This window comes from Protopterus annectens, chromosome 13.part0 (assembly GCF_019279795.1).
Source record: "Protopterus annectens isolate FY-2018-M chromosome 13.part0, PAN1.0, whole genome shotgun sequence".
In the NCBI taxonomy this organism is placed as follows: Eukaryota; Metazoa; Chordata; order Ceratodontiformes; family Protopteridae; genus Protopterus; species Protopterus annectens.
Genome location: NC_056747.1, coordinates 965924445 through 965946247, shown reverse-complemented (window position 1 = coordinate 965946247; position 21803 = coordinate 965924445). Strand labels below are relative to the sequence as shown.

The 21803-nt window shown below is 42.0% G+C and overlaps 1 protein-coding gene across 2 annotated transcripts in view; it reads right to left on the bottom strand.

Moving 5' to 3' along the window:
- The window catches only part of KAT2A (lysine acetyltransferase 2A), a 647704-nt gene that overhangs the window by 7061 nt on the left and 618840 nt on the right, over nucleotides 1-21803 (bottom strand). For both annotated transcript variants that reach the window (XM_044054728.1, XM_044054730.1), the window contains 4 exons: nucleotides 8388-8502; nucleotides 7625-7661; nucleotides 6673-6736; nucleotides 234-318 (listed from right to left, as the gene is read on the bottom strand). In XM_044054728.1, coding sequence (XP_043910663.1) covers nucleotides 234-318; nucleotides 6673-6736; nucleotides 7625-7661; nucleotides 8388-8502 — 301 coding nt within the window. The remainder of the gene's footprint in view (nucleotides 1-233; nucleotides 319-6672; nucleotides 6737-7624; nucleotides 7662-8387; nucleotides 8503-21803) is intronic.

Sequence of the window (21803 nt, the reverse complement as noted above, 5' to 3'; positions counted from 1 at the left end):
TCTTGCATAGCCAACAAAAACAGACTCAAGACCGAAGGGTGTTCTGTAACCACTGCTGCATGAGATGTTGAAGTACATCACCTCCCTCTGATAGTATTACAGAAACATTACCATAAGCTCTGCAAACGCAGCCGGTTTACTTCGTCTATAAATTCCTGTAACACAGTTCTATTTAAACCCACATGCAACTTAACATCATGGCAGTATTCGGTATAAAGAATAAAATATCATACCAATTGGAAACCTAATTATTTCATAATAGTCAGGTGCTTCAGACTTCTTTACTGGTTCCATGAATGGCCATGCGGTGGGATGAGCCTACAAACGGAAAAAATGGATTCAGCACAATAACTATCATCACAGCCGAACTTCCAAAGATACTCAAATTATGACAATATTCAACAATTTCGATACCTGTAAACCAAAACACACACACACACACATATATATATATATATATATATATATATATACACATACATACATACAAATATATATATATATAGAGAGAGAGATATCACACACACACACACACACACACACACACACACACACACACACACACACACACACACACACACACACACACACACACACACTCACCGAATGGCATGCAGACATTACAGAACAGAGAGCAGTTCCTAATTAACATCTATCAAAAATTCTGACTGTAAAGGGCTAAAGGAAGCTAGACAAAACCATTACATTTACTAATCCTAGAAACATATTTTCTGTTCATTTACCTATGCTTGATCAATGCATTGCTGTTCTATTTGATCTCCTTGTTGAAGCTGCTTTTCTACATTAAGTTACGTATAGTATGATCATTGTGAAAGACCAATGTTTGCTGCCAGAAGGTGTTTTCTGTCACCCCCCCATCTCAACATAGGAGGTACAGGAAGAAATCACCCCCTCCCTGCAAAATACTTACGTTGTTCTTGGCTATAATTTTTCATTCACATTTTGTATGATGTACAGAAATCAATAAGATGGCATTTTATTGTTTGTAATTCAGTGATTCAAAGGGGAAGCTTTTCTGACAGTGTAACAGAATGTTCAAGAAAGTCCACCTTAACTGATTTTAACTGCACACTGGTGGATTTTGCGAAAAGGATTGACATGGCTGTGGTGAATACGTATTTTAAGAAGAGGGAGGAGCATAGGGTGATGTACAAGAGTGGAGGAAGATGCACACAGGTGGATTATATCCTATGTAGGAGATTGGAGACTGTAAAGTGGTGGCAGGGGAATGTGTAGTTAAGCAGCATAGAACGGTGGTCTGTAGGATGACGTTGGTGATCAAGAAGAGGAGAAGGAGTGTGAAAGCAGTGCCAAGGATTAAATGGTGGAAGTTAAAAAAGGGTGATTGTGAAGTGGAGTTTAGGGAAGAGTTAAGACAGGCACTGCGAGGCAGTGGAGAGTTACCGAATAGCTGGGTAACTACAGCAGAACTAGTAAGGGAGACTGCTAGAAAGGTGCTTGGTGTGACATCTGGACTGAGGAAGGAGGACAAGGAGATCTGGTGGTGGAATGAGGAAGTACAGGAGATACAGAGGAAGAGGCTGGCAAAGAAGAAGTGGGATTGTCAAAGACATGAAAAAAGTAGACATGAGTATAAGGAGATGAGGCGCGTAGCCAAAGCTAAGGATAAGGCATATGGAGTGTTGTATGAGAGATTGGACACTAAAGAGGGAGAAAAGGACCTGTACCGATTGGCTAGACAGAGGGACAGAGCTGGGAAAGATATGCAGCAAGTAAGGGTGATAAAGGATAGTGAGGGAAAGGTACTCACAAGAGAGGAGAGTATGTTGAATAGATGGAAAGATTATTTTGAGTTGCTGATGAATGAAGAGAATGAGAGAGAGAGAAGGTTGGATGATGTGGGGATAGTGACTCAGGAAGTGAAACAGATTAGCAAGGAGGAAGTAAGGACAGCTATGAAGAGGATGAAAAATGGAAAGGCTGTTGGCCCAGATGACATACCAATGGAAGCATGGAGGTGCTTAGGAGAAATGGCAGTGGAATTTTTAACTAGATTGTTTAATGACATTTTGGAAAGTCAGAGGATGCCTGAGGAGTGGAGAAAAAGTGTTTTGGTACCTATCTTTAAGAATAAGGGTGATGTGCAGAGCTGCAGTAACTACAGAGGGATAAAATTGATCAGTCACAGCTTGAAGTTATGGGAAAGAGTAGTAGAAGCTAGGTTAAGAAGGGAAGTGGTGATTAGTGATCAGCAGTATGGTTTCATGCCAGGAAACAGCACTACAGATGCAATGTTTGTTCTGAGAGTGTTATTGGAGAAATACAGAGAAGGTCAGAAGGAGTTGCATTGTGTCTTTGTAGACTTGGAGAAAGCATATGACAGGGTGCCTACAGAAGAGTTGTGGTATTATATGAGGAAGTCGGGAATGGCAGAGAAGTATGTAAGAGTGGTACAGGATATGTACGAGGGTAGTGTGACAGTGGTGAGGACTGCAGTGGGAGTGACAGATCCATTTAAGGTGGAGGTGGGATTACATCAAGGATCAGCTCTGAGTCCTTTCTTATTTGCAGTGGTGATGGACAGGTTGACAGATGAGATTAGACAGGAGGCCCCGTGGACTATGATGTTTGCAGAAGACATTGTGATCTGTAGTGAGAGTAGGAATCAGGTTGAGGAGACTCTGGAGAGGTGGAGATATGCTCTAGAGAGCAGAGGAATGAAGGTCAGCAGGGCTAAGACAGAATATATGTTTGTAAATGAGAGGGAGGGTAGAGGAATGGTGAGGATGCAGGGAGTAGAGTTGGTAAAGGTGGACGAGTTTAAGTACTTGGGATCAACAGTTCAGAGTAATGGTGAATGTGGAAGAGAGGTGAAGAACAGAGTACAGGTAGGGTGGAATGGGTGGAGAAGAGTGTCAGGAGTGATTTGTGACGGGTACCAGTAAGAGTGAAAGGGAAGGTCTACAAGAGGGTAGTGAGACCAGCTATGTTATATGGGTTGGAGACAGTGGCACTGACAAAAAGGCAGGAGTCAGAGCTGGATGTGGCAGAGTTAAAGATGTTAAGATTTGCACTTGGTGTGACTAGGATGGATAGGATTAGGAATCAGTATATTAGAGGGTCAGCTCATGTTGGACAGTTTGGAGACAAAGCAAGAGAGACGAGATTGCGTTGGTTTGTACATGTGCTGAGGAGGGATGATGGGTATATTGGGAAAAGGATGCTAAGGATGGAGCTGCCAGGTAAGAGGAAAAGAGGAAGGCCTAAGATAAGGTTTATGGACGTGGTGTGAGAGGACATGCAGGCGGTTGGTGTGACAGAGCAAGATGCAGAGGATAGGAAGAAATGGAAAGAGATGATCCGCTGTGGTGACCCCTAACAGCAAAAGCCGAAAGATGATGATGATGATGATGATGATGACTGGTGTGGAATGGGGGAGTTTGCTGCATTGAACAACACTGCCTACATCTTTCCTTTATTATTTTAGGTCTTTTCAAGTTTACCCCTCTTTTCAAATATTTTCCTTCTCTTCTGTTAAATACAATACCCCCTGCGGTGTGCTGGAAACTACTTCCACTTGTAATGTTTCTGCTACTGATTATTCACTCAATTCTTTGCTGCATTATTAATCCACCCAGCAGAGTTCAGTGAAAGACAGATCATGTCAGCAGTACTAGGGCCTATTGTCAGCCATCGAATGGGCTAACAATCGAACCGCTGAACATCGAACAATAAGCATCGAAAGTTCACTCAGAGAACTTTAATTTCATCGACAGGTAGGTAAGTACTTGCCCAACATTTTCCTGTCTCACATATGGAAGTGTTTCAAACCACTTTTCTCCACTCTAATGTGGTCTCAGAGTTGGTGTATAGAGTAAGGGGGGATGTGGTGGGCAAAGCCCCTCGCATGGATGGGTTCGAAACACTTTTGTGTGTGAGATGGGGAAGTGCTGGACAAGTAGTTACTTACCCTGCTAATGAAATGAAAGTTCTCTGAGTGAACTTTCAATGCTCATTGTTTGATATTCAGCTGTTTGATGGTTAGCCATTCGAAGGCTGAACACAGACCTGCATTACTAATCTGCAGAGTATTTGCTATGGACAGGCTGCTTCTCATTACTCATTTCTTGTAGGAAGTCTATGGGAAACTGCTTCCACAAGCGTCGTATCACCCTCCCTTCAGACCAGAGAGAGCAGTAAAAGTACACCTACATCTTATTTCAGACATACCGCACAATAGAATCCACAATCATCACCACCACCTAAAAATAATCATCAGATGTGTCAATTTCATTGGTTAAACAGTCTTTTCGGTAATGATAACTAGAACTAGCACAGCATAAAGATGTTCAGCTGAACATAAAACAGAACTTATTTTGGTGCCATAAGTACACCAGAAGCAAATTAAAAAACATCTCAAGCCTGCTCTGCCTAAAACCTAAAGCAGTCATTGCAACTCCTTAAATCCCTTACTAGTGTTTCAGCTTTTTTTTTATCTAATTTAACACTTTAATTATAGCAACAAAAAAACAGCCCATCTCTTAAGTGGCAGTAATTGTAACTACCCCATGTTCTACGCAAGTGTACAAATGTATGTATAGTACATGAAAGAAGAATTTTTTTTTTTGTCTCTTTGCAACTGACCATAAACTGGTTTCCAGATGCCCCTCCTTGTCCACTGGGGTTTACCAAACCCACAAGCTTCCCCCTGCACTTTTTCTGACACATGTTCATGGCTCGTAAGGAGATCAAAACTCCCTAGGAGAAAGTTGTACTGCTTACCAAGGAGGAGTTCTGATATGCCCCTAAATTCCTATCCCTCCCCCTTTGTGCATCCATCCCCTCTTATGGCTGAACAGGCAATTGGTACTGCTGGCACACTGTCTCTGCCACAGCCCCACTGTGCACCAATAGCCACTACAAGGGATCAACTACAAAATGCACTGAAGTGTGCATCCACTGCCTCTCCAGGCTAACTGAACCAGGGTTAGCTAGGCCATAATCAAAGCTTTATCCCTTTACACCACTGGTACAGGCTAAAATCATCTCTTCTGGAACAGCTCAATGTGTGGAGACAAGTGTAACAATAAACTCTTCATGAACGGAAAACTTTGCTTTTTTTTTTTTTTTTTTTATAAATATGGCGACAAAGTGGAGCAATTTACAAAATACAAGACACCTGTGTTTTAAATGCTTTGCTATGCAACGGCATTAAAAATTCCCAACCCCTCACTCATACAGTTTTCCCCACATGGACTCCACCATCTTGGGTAAGGAATTCCATCCTACACTGCAAAGGGCTCTGGACTTACTGATGTACAATGATCCAATTAGCTTATTTATGCACCTCTGTCACCAGTATCACATTGGGAAGTCCAACTTTTGGCATCATACATTAAACTATAATTACAAAAACAGAGTGACAAAGCCTGAAATCAAAATGACTTGCGGGCTGTCATTACTTTTTGATCCATCCAAATGTCTGACTTAGATTATGATTTGTTGTCATCCTTTAAGTTTGACTGCCACACCCCTGGCTCGACAGTTACTCAACTCACCAAACTATGTGACATGATGCTGTTTCTGGCACCATTTCTGTCACATTAGCTTGTGACAACTCCCCAGCCTTTTGTTTTGTGGTGAGACGAAGATTCTTCCAATATGAAAATGATATGCAACTCCTCTAAAAGACTATGTGTGGCACATTAAACTCTTACATTGTGAACATACAGTCAAGACAACCTAACAAAAGTACATATCAGAGTCATATCCTACACTCTGAAATACATTACATCTAATTTTCTCAGGAGATAAAACAGAATCAGTAAGTCATATTCCCTATTTAAAAAAAAAATATATATATATATTTCTAATTTTCTTAGTAACAGCAGCAGAGTCAGTAAGGTAGGAGTACAATGAAGTCAGATGGGGAAAAGCACCAAGTGTAAACAGCTCAAATAATGAAGAAGTATCTTTAAGCTACAGATCTTAAATTGAAGTTTATGGTCTGTTTCAGTGCAAATTAAATGAGTGGCAGAGACAGCACTGTAGTGCGATCTCTGAGGTTATATATATAAGTTGCAGGGGGGTGCAGGGGGGCTTGCCCTACTGCAAAATGTGTGTTGTATGCCACCCAATGTGGTGGCATGTTCAAAAAATGTTGACAATTCAATTTTTTTTTCATTTGTTCTTTTTCTCAGTCGCTATAATAACTTTCGACAATGTTCTTCGAGTATGTAAGTACTCACAACAAACACGTTCAAAAGTATGATAGTAACTGCCCTCACTGCCCACATTTTTGTGTCACAGAGAAGCACTGGTTACACCACTGTTTTGTACACTTTACTTTTTAACTTCTTTGACATTCCTCTGTCATACATCACTCCTGACCATTTGTGCTATTTGGCTGCAGTACCCCTGATTCTAACTTTGATCTCGTCATTCAGATTTTTCCTCTCAATCACACCTCCCACATAAAAATCAGTGAGCAGTCATAACATAATTTAATATTTAAAAAATAAAATGCAAAATATTTTCTAAACATATTCAATTTCATCTGAAGTTATTAAGAGCTATGTTATTTTTTATAGCTCTAGATATGTCAGGCTACACTGCAGGACTTGAAATGAATTAGATAAATCACAGAATGTTACACGTTTTCAGTTATAAAGGAGATGTTGCTATCCTTACTTTGATTTGTGCCAACAGGTTCTTTAGAATGTTATACAGTTGATCTGGGTCTTTGTATTCTTTCCTAAGAGAAAATAATGAGCAAAGTCTGTTAGTATTAAATTAGAAATAGGTTTTAATCACACACATACCTGTGGGCCAAGCTGCAGTCTAACCACTACCTAATCACAGCATGGTGTTTACTAAAAAATGGTTCTGATCTCATGACAACACTAATATGTACCAAATCTTACAGTTTAAAAAGTCACATGAAAGACAATGACAGACACAAAGGCAATGGTAGAGTGTATGGCAGAGTGCTTTTAGGGTAAGATAATGAAAGAAGCTGAACATCACAAAGCTCCCTTACGTACAATGATATGGGCACGTCTTTCGGGAGGCAGAATGTAAACAGTGATGCTCGGCTCCGTAACACACCTCTACCAGTACAGAGTAACTGAATTCAAGCTCAGTCTCTGGCCCACCTAGATAAATTCCACACTGAGTATTCATTCAGATCACAGTGAATGTGTGCAACTGGTTACTGACAATAGGCATATACTATCACTCTACTAAACCAGTACAGGATGGTGGTTTACAACATATTATATCCGTACTAGTATGTTAAAAACATACCTCAGACAAACTAGCTGCTTTAGCCAGTATCAAAGTTAGCAGAATAATCAAATATTACAGGTCTAAGAAAGTACCTGTCTTAGTTCCATCCATCCTCACTGAGTTACTCCTTCTCTGTTAAGTTTGCCTCAGAAACCCCTGTGCAAAAACTGAAAGGTCTTAATTTTAAAAATGTATAAAAAGGAATATCTAACAGCAATCTTTCTGATTTTTATGGCACCGCAACACATACTTTCAAAATTAACAAAAACATTCTTCACTTGCTCAATAAACTATATATGACACTAAATAAGGCAAAATCCACCCTGGAATTGGTTAGTTCAAAGAATTGCATTACCCTTTTTCCTTCCCAGTTGGCTTCCATCCAGTTTCACCTGGGGAGAAAAACAAACGTTCAGTAACACAAACGATGTAAATACATATGATAACATATATGCCAGTAAAATAATGTACAGTTTATGACAGAGTCTTACATCCATAACAATATTCATACCACAAAGGGTTGCAGTGTTACATATATAATGCAGCCATGCCCACAATTTATGTAAATAAATCTACTAACAATATTCCAATACATTCCATAACACAAGTAAAGAAAGACAAAGGTGGATGTGTGGCTGTGGGTTTTATGTATGTATGTACGTATGTATCAACATGCCAGCATATAAGGACTAAAATATAAACATTTTCACTATGAATAACAGGCATACTATAGAAACAGGTCAACACCAGGAAAAGCAGGATTAAGAAGGCTGTTGCTTAATCCACTGATACCCCTTCCATGATGTCATAAACTGTGCAATATCATCCTTAAAATGTCATCCTAAGTAGCTGCCCTCTACACCATGCACCATGTCTACATGTGTTGGAAGCTCAAATCAAAAACAGTGCAGTTCAGGCAACATGAACAAACGACTCACTGTAACCTTACAACAGAAACTGCATTTTTAAAAGTCATGCACTAGTTGAACTTCCTGTACATAAAGGGCAGGCAGAAGCTAATGAAAGAACACTACAGTTTAAAGTATAACAATCCCATTAACAATATTTCAGTTTTTATGTTGTTGTTTTATCATTTTACCACAGAAATAACTACTTACGAATTCCTGGAATGCTTTCTATGGGGATCTGTCGAACACCTTCTTTGAAGCATGGCAAGCCAGGATATATTTTTCTGATCTGTGTTTGCTTTCTTTCGATCAGCTTCTTTATTATCTATGCAAAGCAAAACAAATATTGTAACTGATACAGTCTTATCCTAGGATTATCACCCATTTATTCATTATCATTAATTACTCAGGTAAGTAGGGTGGCCCAAGGACCCTTTTCAGCTATGAACTTGGCAATGTGCCCAACGTTATATACAACATATTTTAGTAATGCTAATAAACCAATGGACTTTCCTGGTAAACAAATGTAAATAACTAAAATAAAATAACTAGTGGATTTTTAGAATGTGGGAGGAAAGCCATGCAAACACTGGTATGAGACAAGAACTCAACGAAGACAGGAACTGGGTCAGGAACAAACCATGAACCTTGGAGCTCTGAGGCAGGAATCTATGTCACAGTGCTACTGTAATATTTACTAATAGCAGAATATGTTAATATGGAAGTGACTTTAATGTCCGCTTTTCTTTCACTGCCCCTCACTTGGATGCTGCAGACACTATAAGCTCTACTTTGTCTCCATCTGTATTAAAGCTTTACCCAGTATCCTGCACTTAGGAACAAAAAAACTTGAAGCATAGGAAGAAGCACATACAAGTCAGCCATTAGTCTGAGGAAGAGTGGAACACACAGTATCTATGTCAGGACTGAAAGGGGCACTTTCCAGAGTTTACTTAGAAAATTAAGCACAAGATGCCTGGAAGTATGCCAGGACAGATATCACTGCAGAATCAGAAGAACCAGCTCTATTTCAGTATTTTCGGGACAGACCTTATATCCTATGGGTAATAACAGAGTTTTTGATACAGTTTAATGAATGTTCAATAGTCTGGTCATAAGGAGAAAAAAGGTGAAGGCTGACCTCCTAAACTCTCTGGCGGCATACATATGTAGTTAGCAGAATTCTCACAGCTAGCAGACTCAATTTACAGGTGTTCACAGTTTTAGTATTCATGCCTGGTCTGAACAGTAGTAACTAGAGTAACTATCATAGTAGGTTGTGTGTGTGTAGCATGATGACAAAACCAGTGTCCTGGATGTAGAGGATCAGGATGCACTGGAAAAGAGGCCCATCTAATTACAACTAGAACTATTACAGGCTATACACTCGAGTCTAACAGACACAACTCCTCTTACAGACAGACAGCCATGCTGGGACTGGACAGAACCTCTATTTTCATGGGGTGAACTGGAGCATGGTCCTGCAGTACCTGAAATCCAGGCATCCCTATTAGGGCACAGCAGGAAGGATTTGAGGAGTTCCACAATGCACTACGTGTGTGACTTCTGAAGGGTGTTGCAGCCAGAGTGTTCACCTATTGGTGGGTATACATTTAGATTTTTCCCTTGATGTTGAGAGAAATGGTCCATAAGGTCACTGAAGCACAGATACTGCTATATTATAGCATTCTTGTCCCCTCCTCCAAAGCTCTCTTTAAAAGGCTTGCATTTTTTTATCTGCACTTTGAAAATGCACATACTGAGGAAAAGCAGAATCACCGTTTTCATTTACTACTTACATTCAATGCATCCAACTTCACTGTACTTTTTATTCCAGTTTGGCATGGGTCATAACCAAGAAAGGGTTCTTAACTAGTGCACTCACATGGTGAAAAGTGTCAAAAAATAAAATAATACAAGTGCTGAAAAAAGGTTTAGAAGACTACCAGTGCTACGAGTACAGCCCTGTGCTTCTTGGCCAGTTTCACTTTCCATACTTACTCTGATGCATGTAAAAATATTCCAGCACTGGACAAATGGTTCAAAAGGCAGCTCTGGGCTCATTATGTGGGCCTACTTCGGGACTGGCACATGGTGAAGGAGAAGATAACTGAGAACTGTAGCATGTTGGAAGGGGATAGGCAAAGGAACTGTAAGCATCTTGGGCAGTAGTAACGAAGGAGAAAGATAAAGTGCATCAATACGACAGGAAGGCTCACTCAAAGGAAGATGAAGCTGTTCTACCCGAGCATGGTGTCTTACTAAATAGGAAGCCAGCTTCTTTGCTCTTGCTCTGTTTAATTGAGTTAAGGAGAGAGGTGCAGGCAAGATCCCAAAGTAAGATGCTATTTCACAGGCTTAACCCCTTACAGGGGCCAACCTATATCACAGTCATTCAATTTCGTTTTGCCCAAGTAGTCCAAGCCACCACTATGGCAATCACTGTGGCATCTTTCTGCTTAAAATCAGAAAACATGCTAAGCAGGAAGGAGTGGTAGACTATTGTTTTGTCTACAGTGCAGATGCCAAGGCACTCTGAGGCCCAAACTGAAGTTTTCAAAGTTATTATCAAGGTTCAATGGGTAAACAAAGGTTACTGTGTCCCTTTCAACAAAGCAGGCCCACGGGCTGCATGACTTAACACACTGACACATAATGAACTTGTCAGGATTTGGTGCTTCCATTCTGCACCCTATTCTTCTTAGGAACAGAGTACAAAGGACTAGTCTAGATAAATTCACTTTAGTTAGCAGGTCTAGGAGATTCTCTCTCTCCAATACCCTTTCTGCAGGAGGAAAAAAAGATGCATTGCTGAAGTTTCAAGGAGTTTATTCAGTTAGGCAGGTAGATGGATGAGTGTTCTTTTTCTATAGAAGTGGCAGGTTAGTTCAGTTGGTTAAAACGTAGTACTAATAACACTTAGGTTGCAGGTCTGATCCCTGTACTGGCAAGATTAGAACAAGAACACTTGTCCAGCTCTAGCCCTGGAAACCACATCCAGCTTGTAATGTTGGACAGAAGTCCAAGTAGCAGCCTCAAGGATGGAACTGATATCCATTTCCTTGAAAAAAGCACCAGAGGAAGCCATAGCCTTGGTAGAATGAGCCTTTACGGAAGCAGAGAGGCTTTTCCCATGAAAGGAATAACAAAAGGAAATGGCCTTAGAAATCCAAGAAGAAATGGTTTGCATAGAAACAGCCAAACCTAGAGATCTAGGATGACAGAGAAAAAAAAGTTGCTCAGACTTGCAAATGGCCTTAGTCTTATCCAAATAATATCTGAACTACCAATGTAAATCTAAGGTGTGAAGAACATTCTCACTAGCAGACTGCAAGGAATGGAAAAAAGTGGGTAAATTAACAGATTTAGACCATTTAGACCATTCACTAACCACCTTGGTCATAAAAGAAGAATTAGTACAAAGAGACACCCCTATGAAAAACTTAAAAAAGGAGGGACAGCCATAAGGGTCTGAAGTTTAGACATCCTTCTAGCTGATAAGGGCCAAAAAAGAAAAACAGTCTTCCAAGTACAATGCTGCAAGGAAGCTGAAGCTGCAGGCTGAAAAACAGCCTGAGTCAATTTTTCAAGAATAAAATTAAGGTCCCAGGAAGGAGGAACAGGCTTCCTGGGAGGCCTAATATGAAGGACACATTTAAGAAATTGTTTGACTTAAAACTAGAAGCCAAAGGAGGAGACAAAGGCAAACAAACAGAAATAGCTGAAAGGGGAGCTTTAACTTAACAGTATGCCAACCCAGGATGCAACAATTCACATAAATAAGAGAAAGTGGAGGGTTGTGGATTGAAAGAGGTTCACACCTCACAAGAAACATTGAGTTGACCTGGTCCTAAACAGCAGACACACTTTTTATGAGCATATGCATATGGGATTTTATGCCCACAAGAAGTGCATCTCTTAAATCCTGTAGGTTTGTCGCACATGCTACAGAGCAAACTGGAATAATCAGTTTGTAGCAAAAGTTCGACCGAACACACACACAGACAAAAAAACAACTTTCTTTCTCTCTACTATTTTAAATAATATTGAAACATAGTTTTATATATATATATATATATATATATATATATATATATATATACAGATATAGATATATATAGATATAAAATCTTTCTAAACTAGAAAAAAGAAAGAAAATGTGCCAATGAGTACTAAGGGAAAGAAAAAAAACACACTTGACCAAGGAGGAAAAAGGAAATAAGCCCCGACACCAGCAAGAGCTAAAAATTAGACGGAGGATATATAACAGCAAAGAAAGCAGATTTTAATGACTCTGTCACTGTCCATGTTGGTGTGAATGACCTGAGCCGTACCTCCCTGGACTACATGAAAAGAGGCATGGAAGAGCTCTCTGATCATGTAGCCCAAGCCAGTACGACCCTGACCCTGAGTAGCATCCTGCCCTCACCCAGAATGATACCACGGTATAAAGAAAAAATTATCAATTTCAACAATTGGGTAAGATCGGGTGTCATTCAAAGGGGATCCAGTGTCTGCCCGCCTTAGATGACATGCTCGACAAGCCACATTGCTTCACTTGAGACGGCTTGCACCTGTCACCCTTAGGCTTTCGAATACTGGCCAAGGCTCTTGCCACCCCCATAGTGCCTTTTTAAGGCAAGGCTCAAAAGACAAACCCAGCGCCGTAAATAGCACAAGTAACAAAAAACTGAGGGCAATGCTACTCAACGCCAGAAGTCTAAACCTCAAAATGCACGCACTCGAGGCACTCCTCAGTATGGAGAAAATCAATATATGTGCAGTAACAGAAACCTGGTTTAAGGCTCCAGACAGCACCCCAGCACTACCAGGCTATAACTCATAACACATTTCGGCCACAGAACCCGGACCGAAATACAAAAAGCGGGGGTGTATACATATTCATCAAGGATACCCACACCTCCAGGTTAGTGGCAGCACGATGCTTCAGAGATCATCCACGTGAAAACTAACAATGGGCAAAACTGCAATTCAAATTGTAGCTTGCTACAGATCACCCACCATGTCCCAGGACCCCCATTCCACATTTCTGGAAACATAAAAGTCATACCAAACACCCTAATATTGGATGATTTCAATTACCCAAACATTAACTGGGAGAACTACTCAAGTTCTAACTCCCTTGACCAACATTTCCTAGAATTTATAAACTCAAACACCCTGGATCAACTAGTCAACACTCCCACCAGAGGTGACAAAATACTGGACCTGATCATCAACATGGGCGACTGGTGTTCCACACCGGAGGTCATCCCCTCGCTGGTTAGATCTGAGCATAAACAAATCACTTTGGATATCCACATTCCGCCCCCACCCCCGGACAAGGAAACCACCACGAAAAACTTTTCAAAAGCAAACTTCACGTTACTTAAGACCGAGGTGGAAAGTTTCAAAGCCTCCATGCTAAAGGATAATGCTGTCCAAGCTGCAAAATCCTTTACTAATGCATTCTACGGGTACCTACAAGAATACATGGATCATGCTATCCCAAGCAAAACCAAGACTCACTCCTCCAAGGAAAGGAAACCAGTCTGGTGGACCCCTGCCATAAACAAGTTATACAATAGAAGGAGGAAACTAGTATAGAAAAGAGTAAAATCCCAAGAAGGAAAGACATCCCTGATCAGTATCAGCAAGAAACTATGATCCCTCATAAAATCATCCAAGGCGAGCTTTGAAAGAAAAATTGCCAAGGACTCCAAAGACAACCATAAGGCATTCTTTAGCTATGTCAAGAATCTAAGTGGCAATGCTCACATCTGCTAGGAGTTGGTGCAGAATGGCACAAAATACACGGAACCAACCGATATCACCAACATCCTGGCAGACAGGTTCTGTGCAAATTTCACCCCCTCTCTCCCCCAAAAGGGCCCATAACCATACCAGAAGAATGTAGAGCCCCTGAAATCACTTACACTCAGGTTAAAACAGCCCTCTCCAAAGACAAAAACACAGCATGAATGGGACCAGACGGTGTCCCAGGCTGCGTCCTACACAAGCTCAAAGATGAACTAACCCCTCACCTAAATACACTGCTCAAACTCAGCCTCTCCACAGGCTACATACCCATAGAGTATCGCTCAGCAACGGTTATTCCGCTACACAAAGGTGGAGCCACAACAGACCCCAGGAACTATCGCCCTATAAGCCTGACTAGCTTGGTCTGCAAGGCTAAGGAGCGCATCATCATGGAATTCATTAATAGAGACCTTGGGAGCCTCCAAACACTGGACCCTACCAGTCCGGGTTTGTTAAGGGCAGATCATGCCTCCTAAACTTGGTGGACTCCTTTGAGACGGTTACCAAGGCTATACATGAGGGAAAGGTGGTACACACAGCCTACCTAGACCTTACAAAGGCCTTTGACACCATTCCCCATTCTGGTATTATAGATAAGCTCACCAGCATGAACATAAACTCCTACGTCACAAGATGGGTTGCCAACTGGCTCACGGACAGAACCCACATGGTGAGAGTTATGGGAACTAGGTCCGACTCTAAAATGGTTACAAGTGGCGTTCCCTAGGGTACAGTCCTAGGACCCCCCTGTTCGGGATATACTTCTCAGAGATACAGGCAAGCACAGGAGGACTATGGCTGACCAAGTTCACAGACGACTGCAAACTAGGGACTATAATTGACTCTCCGGCTGACACAGACATCCTCCAAAAGGGTCTCATTGAGATGAATACCTGGTGTCAAAATCATGGCCTCAAGCTAAATGCCAAAAAGTGCATAGTCATCCCCTCTGGAAAAAACAAAGTACTCACAAACTACCACATAGTATGTAATCCCCTAAATATGGAAGACGTAATAAGGGATATGGGGACCCAAGTAGATAGTAATCTCTCCTTTGATAACCACATTGCCAAAGTGGTTAGAAAATCCTTCTATGTGGCCCACTTATTCACAAAAGGGTTTGCATCCAGATCAAAAGAGGCCATTGTGCCCCTCTACTCATCACTCATCAGACCCATCATAGAGTACAACGCCCCATTTGGGATGTACCTTTTGGTCTAGAAAGACCACAGAAATACCTCACCAAGAGGATCACTGGCCTCAAACAGATGCCCTGTGCAGCTCGACTGAAGAAACTCCAGCTGTACTCGGTTGCATACCGCCTACTCAAGGTGATCTCTGCCTGACATACAAGGCCATGTCCAACCCAGAAATGATGGACATGCTCCACCTAAAGAAAACCATATCCCCTCGAGCCACATGCTCTAGGGATCTAAACCTCACCACAACAATAAATAGGATGTGCTGGAGGGATAGATTTGAGTCCCAGAGACTTCCCATGCTTTGGAACAAGATTCCAATCTACATTAGGCAGAGCTCCTCGCTAACACTCTTCAAGAAAAACCTTGACGAGTAGATGGGAAACAGAAAGTTTACCCCGGGGATCACTTCAGTGGCTCTGCTGGACAGAGGCACGGGGAACTAATCTAAGGAGGTGGCGAAAGCCAACACATTCTGGCTAGGCTTATAAATGCCTTTTGGGCAGATAGCCTAGTACCTACCTATGAACCTATAAAGTTAAAGATTAAACTTAGTTCTAAAGCTGTTTCTCTGAAATGTCACTCGAGAATAGAATCAGAGTCTGGTCACAATGGTGGCAAACAAGATCTGAGGGATTGGGGATGTTGTAGTCCATTATGGGAAGAGGGAGGACCTCAGGACCTGGATCTAAGTCTTGGAAATGTGGCCATGTCAGATCCATAACCCATCAGTGAGAAAAATGAAAGGACACCATCATATTGTTCGATTAATGAACGTTTCCGGTCTTGTTTTTCCATATCAGAGGTTCGAGGAAAGAATCTTCAAAGGGTAAATACAGATCCAGTTTCCTGGTAGTGGGTTTCCTGGTCTCCTGCAGAACCCAAAACACGTCTTCAGAAAAAAGGTGTCTAAAACGGATCAAAACCCCATCACACAGTGTCAAACAAAGGGTGGCAAGTGAGGATGGATGAGAGACCCCTTGTCTTGTATGAGTAGGTCCACCCTGTGCGGTAACTTGTGGTGATTGTCCTTGGCTAGGTACAGAAGAACAGGGAACCAATGCTGTCTGTGAGACAGAGTCCTCTTCTATCTTGTACAGGACACTTGACATGAAAGGAAGAGGAGGGAGAGCATAGAGAAACATCCTCTTCCAAGAAAGAGAGAGCATCTACCTTCCATGCTAGAGGACATGGCACTCTGGTGCAAAAAAAGAGGAAGTTGTCTGCTCAGAGGGAAGGCAAAGAGGTCTATCTGAGGAACACCCCACTGGTGGACAATGTTCGGAAACATCTATGTGAAGCATCCACTTGTGAGTCTATATTATGGACCTGCTGAGAGAGTGTGCCACAAGGTGCTGTTCTGAAGGAATACAAACAGACTGAAGAATCGACTGATACTGAACAGCCAGACCCTAAACCTGAAGAGCTACTCGGCACAGGAAGTAAGGCCATGTCTCCTCTTGCTTAGATTTTGGGAAGCCCTGGAAGAAAAGAAGTATGGAAGGCCTGAAGATCAAGAAGGAGCGAGCTCATCTCCTTGATGTTGATGTGGTCTGCCCTCTGACTAGGGGACCAAAAGCCCTGAACCTTTAGAGGGCCAAAAGAAGCGCCCACCCCATGTCTGAGGCATATGAAAAAAGGTTCCTAAGATGGGATTGGGGGCTGAAAAAGAAGTCCTGGGCTGAGAGACAGCTGATGAATCCACCACTGTGGCTTTAGCTTGACACATGGAAAAGGAGGAATTAGAAAGTCCAAAGGATGAGAATATTGAAGCTGTACTAACTTTAGGAACCACTGTAGCTTTCTCATATGCAGCTTGACTAAAGGAAGCATACGAATGGTGAAATCCATGCAACTCAGAGCCCTTAGAAACTCTCTGGCCATAACAAAGACCTGAGTAAGAAAGGCTTGAAAAAGGGAAATTAGAGTCAGTGCCTTGGGTGGTGGTAGAGATGTCCACATAGAAATGGTCTGAAGCCTGCGCCAGAGAAAAACACGATCCTGAGAAGTCAGGAAAGATTTCTGGAAATTTACTGTAAACCCTAGGCTTTGCAAGAGGCAAATATCACAGTGGCGGTGCTGACGCAAAGTCTCTGGAGAGGAAGCCTGAATGAGCAGGTCATCCAGGTAAAGAAAGATGTGCATCTCCCTCATCCTGCAAAAGGCATTCACAGGACGAGGTATTTGGTGAAGACCCTTGGGGCAGTAAAGAGGCTAAAGGGCAAAACACAGAACTGAAAATGCATGGAAAAAACAAAGAAATGCAAAAATTTCCTGAAATGTGGGATGAATAGGGATATGAATTTAGGCATCCTTGAGAAGCAGAGAAACTAGGAAAGCCTGAGGTAGAAGAGGAGGAAACAGGATCTGAAGAGAAGGCATTCAAAAGGAAGGAACCTTCAGATAAGTGGTGAGCTGAGAAAGATCCAGAATGGGCCTCTAGCTGCCATCCTTCCTGGGAGCCAGAAACATGCTGGAATAAAACCCCTTCCCTTTTGAGAAGCAGAAACTGCTTGGATGGTGTCATGACACAAAAGCATCTGAAGTACATTCAAAAAAAGGGCAGCTGTTCATGAGGAGGTTGAGGAATGCCCAAAAAAGGAGGAAGGGATTTCCACACCATGAAATACGCCTGACGAATGATGGACAGAACCCAAGAATCCTGAGTGATCCTTAACCGACTGAGAAGAGATGAAATAAAGGCATCTGATTTAGAAAGGAGTGATAAAAGTAGTCAGACAGAACCTGGCCTCTCTGGAAAAGGAGGCCTCTGAGTACTAGGAGTATGAGTAGACTTGGCAGGAGGAGCCCTTCTAGAACCCTTTTACCTTTGGGAGGAGGGCAAGACTGTCCACTTACACAGGTAGGCTTGGAAGGATATCTGCACTTAAATCGGGGGATAGGAGAAACAAAAATATCTTTCAATTCCTGTAACACCTTACCTTTCTCCTGCAGGGACTTAAAAAGCTCAGCAGCTGCAAAACCAGAGGGATTTTTATTGTCAAGAGAAGCATCCATTAATTTAGTCTTAATATCACCAGGAAAAGGTTGGAGGTGAAGCCACGAATAATGTCTTAATGCAGAACCAATGGCAGCAGCTGTAGAAGAAGCATCAGCTGTATCATAACTACATTTAATAGAATGATGAACTACTTGAGGAGTCCAACAAAGAGAAGGCTGAAGCCTCCCCCTCAGAATCAGGAAGGTCAAAATAACCGGATAAGCCTGAGACAGAAGAGCTAAAACATACCTGGTATTATGGGTCTGGTAGTTAACAGCCCAAAAGGCCAGGGTAGGAGCAGTCTACACCTTTTTGCTCAGCCTTTTCATGGCCCTACTGTCCTTGTCAAAAGGTTAGAAGAAACAGAGACAACAGAGGGGGTCAAGGAGCAGGACATTTGTAAAGAACCTTACAATCTTCAGGCACATTATAAAACTTCTCAGATGTTTTTTAGGGGCTGGGAATCAGGGGCCTGAGAAGCTGCTGAAAAAGTGTCCAACAAGGCAGCAAGGACAGGATGGACAGCAAGATGGCTTAGGAAGACTCCATCTGGAGGAGCTCATAATACCTCTTCTGTTGTCAGAAAAATGGGTACAGTCCCATTTAACAATTTCCATCATACGAGAGATAGTACCCCCAAAGCAAAGCTCTTCAAAGGGAGAAGCTGGACTAATGGGAGTCCCCCTCCTCAGAACCATAGTCTAATGGAGAAAGAATATGAGAGGAATAAGCCAAAGACTCTTCACCACAGTCCAGTTCCTCATCAGAGGAGTTCTGCTCCCTAGGCCTCTTAAGAGGGCAGGAACAGAAACTCTCTTGGGGAAGGGGGGGGGGGGCTTCAAAGCTATGAGTGCATTAAACAACCCGTGTGTGAAACTCAGCCATTCACACTGAGGATCCTTAGGAGAAGGGGAACTATGTTTTGTTTTCTGCTTCTTCTTCAAATGGATGTCAGCTCTAAAGAACTTAGAAGGTTCAGCCCCTTGCAGACACTCAGTCAACCTAGTAGGAATCTCCTCTCTAACAAGAATATGTGGAACACCCCTCAGTCCCTCTGATACAATTAGCAGCGATTTCCCATCAACATCCATAACAGATGTCTGCAGAACCTCCAAGGACATGCGAGAAGCCAGATCCATGCTGGCCTCTGAAGCGGTTGCACCACAGGAATCTGATGGAATAACATGACAATTCACTGGCCTTTCACCAGCTTTGAAAGAGATGTCTGGAGGAGGCAGTACAGCAGCAGAATCCAACCTAACTTTTCTGGTCTTCTTCTTGGCAGACGGCTGACACTCGGGCTGGGATGATTCTACCATGGCACCCTGCGCCAACAATTTAAGACGACTGGCTCTCTAGGTAGATAGACAAGGAGGAGAGATAACTATGAAGGGTCAAAGGGACAAATGCTTGATAAATCGGGCATGACGTATGGTTGTGGGAAGCACCCAAGCAAAAACAAACACTGCTCATGACAGTCCTTATGAGGAATGTCTCCCACGGTGACATTTTCCCTTTCTGGATGACATGTAACCTCACAACTAAAAGAAAAGAAAAGCAACAAGGTAAGAAGGAAAACCTCAATGAGGCATTTATCTGAAAACAGCTTGGTAAGCAACAGAAACAATGTAGCATGCAGACCAATGAGCGAAGACTGTGCTTGTACTGATGGCAAAGAAGTTCTGAGGTAGGTACGTCCATACATCACCTTTATGCCTTACGCCATGAGCGGGTAAGCATACATGTGATGTACGACATCTTTCTAAACAAACTGAGGCTTTGGTATACTGGCTGGATATACGGCTACCCATGGCATGGGATCCCTTTAGTACAGAATACTGCAACACTGATATGGAAGAACATCTACAAAATCTCCCACAAACTTTAAACACTAATATCACCAATGTGCAAAACCCTGCACTGCTATGGTTGGCTGAAATTACACAATCATCTCTCAATGATGTAGTTTAACTTAATCCACAAGCAATTTACTCCATTCACTGTCTCCGTCTCGTTTTAATATTTCCACCAGGTATACCCTTGACTTCCACCTGTGCCCCCTAACAGATCATATGTCATTGTGTCTAAACCAAATAGCCCTGGCCCCCCTTTTTCATCCCCTAACAGTTCATTTGCCTCCAACTTCATGCTTAAAACCCCTGGCCACCCTTTGTGGTCTCTTAACAGTTCATTCACCTCTATCTCCATGTATGATACCCATGACCACCCTGTGTGGTCCCATAACAGACCACAAGAACATAAGAGCAAACTAGGCAAGAGATCACTGGGACCATAGGATGCTAAGCCATATACATCTTTAAGTAGGCAAATGAACGTTCTTGCCAGCCTTTTCAAGCACTTAATAGTGCTCTCCTCCCAAAGCAAGCAGGACTGCAAGTGATAACCCTGGTATAAATTTGTGGCTACCCATCCAGTCATCAAGACTAGCCTTAAAGGTAGCAAAAGTATACTTTGTTTGACCTGCAGGGTAACTTATTCCATAGGCTAAGAATGCACGGAGTTAGGAATCTGCCTCTCTAGCAAGTCTTGTTTACGAGTTGGTGTAAACTTAAGTCCTTAGTATGGGTGTCTGTAGAGTCACTGGTTTTGTGAAGAAATAGGAAGTCAAATAAGACTGGGGTTTTCATGGCTCAAATGGTGAGACACAGGTCACTTCACAGCAACCTATAGGTTACAGAGTATAAAAAGACTGCTGCTAATTTATCAATGTAATTGAAAGAATTAAGACCTTTAAGTTTCCTGGTTAGAAATCTCTGGGGCCTTTCCAGTTGAGCAATATGCATGGATTTGTACATACCAATGGAGGCACTGTATTCAATGCTGGGTCTCAGAAGAAAAGTATACAGTGGTAGGATGACTTCTTTGCATTTGGAAGACATTCCCTTGGAAATTAGCTGGATAAGATAGAAACCTTTTCTTGACTATGGTGAGAACATGATGATCAAATGAAAGACAGTTATTCACTTAAGTACCCACGTCTCTTATGACCAGTTCTGTCTGAAGAAGAGTACCATTTATAACTTATGAGGTGAGAAGAATCTTTCTGCCACACACTACGGTGCTGCACTTTTTTTTCATTTAGTTCGAGACCATTTTTGATGTCCCATGTATGTACATATGTCAGACCTTGCTGGAGCTGTTTTGCATCTGTGAATGAGAAGTTAAGTCATCAGCAAACTTGGTTCACTTCTGGGATACTGTCTTCTGTGTTTGTAAAATAAATGCCAAAAAGGAGAGGGCCCGTAACTGATCTTGCAGCATTCTACTATTTATATTAAGAAGGGGAACCAACAACTTTTACAACGTGAGGTTTGTTGGACAGCCAAACTGCAATCAAGAGGACAATCTAGGGGTTTACATTAAGCTTGTCTAATTTTTCAGGAATACCAGCATAGGGGATAGTGTCAAAAGCCAGCAGTCTTTGTCTCAAAATAATGTGAGCCTCTCCACACTAACTGACAAAAATTGGTATAACCTGCCAAACATCCTAAGACTATTCTTTCAGTTCCTGTTACATATGATAAAACAATGCAATCCTGATGTCACTGGAGCTGAGTCTTGGTCTGTGAAATTAAAGGCAATTTG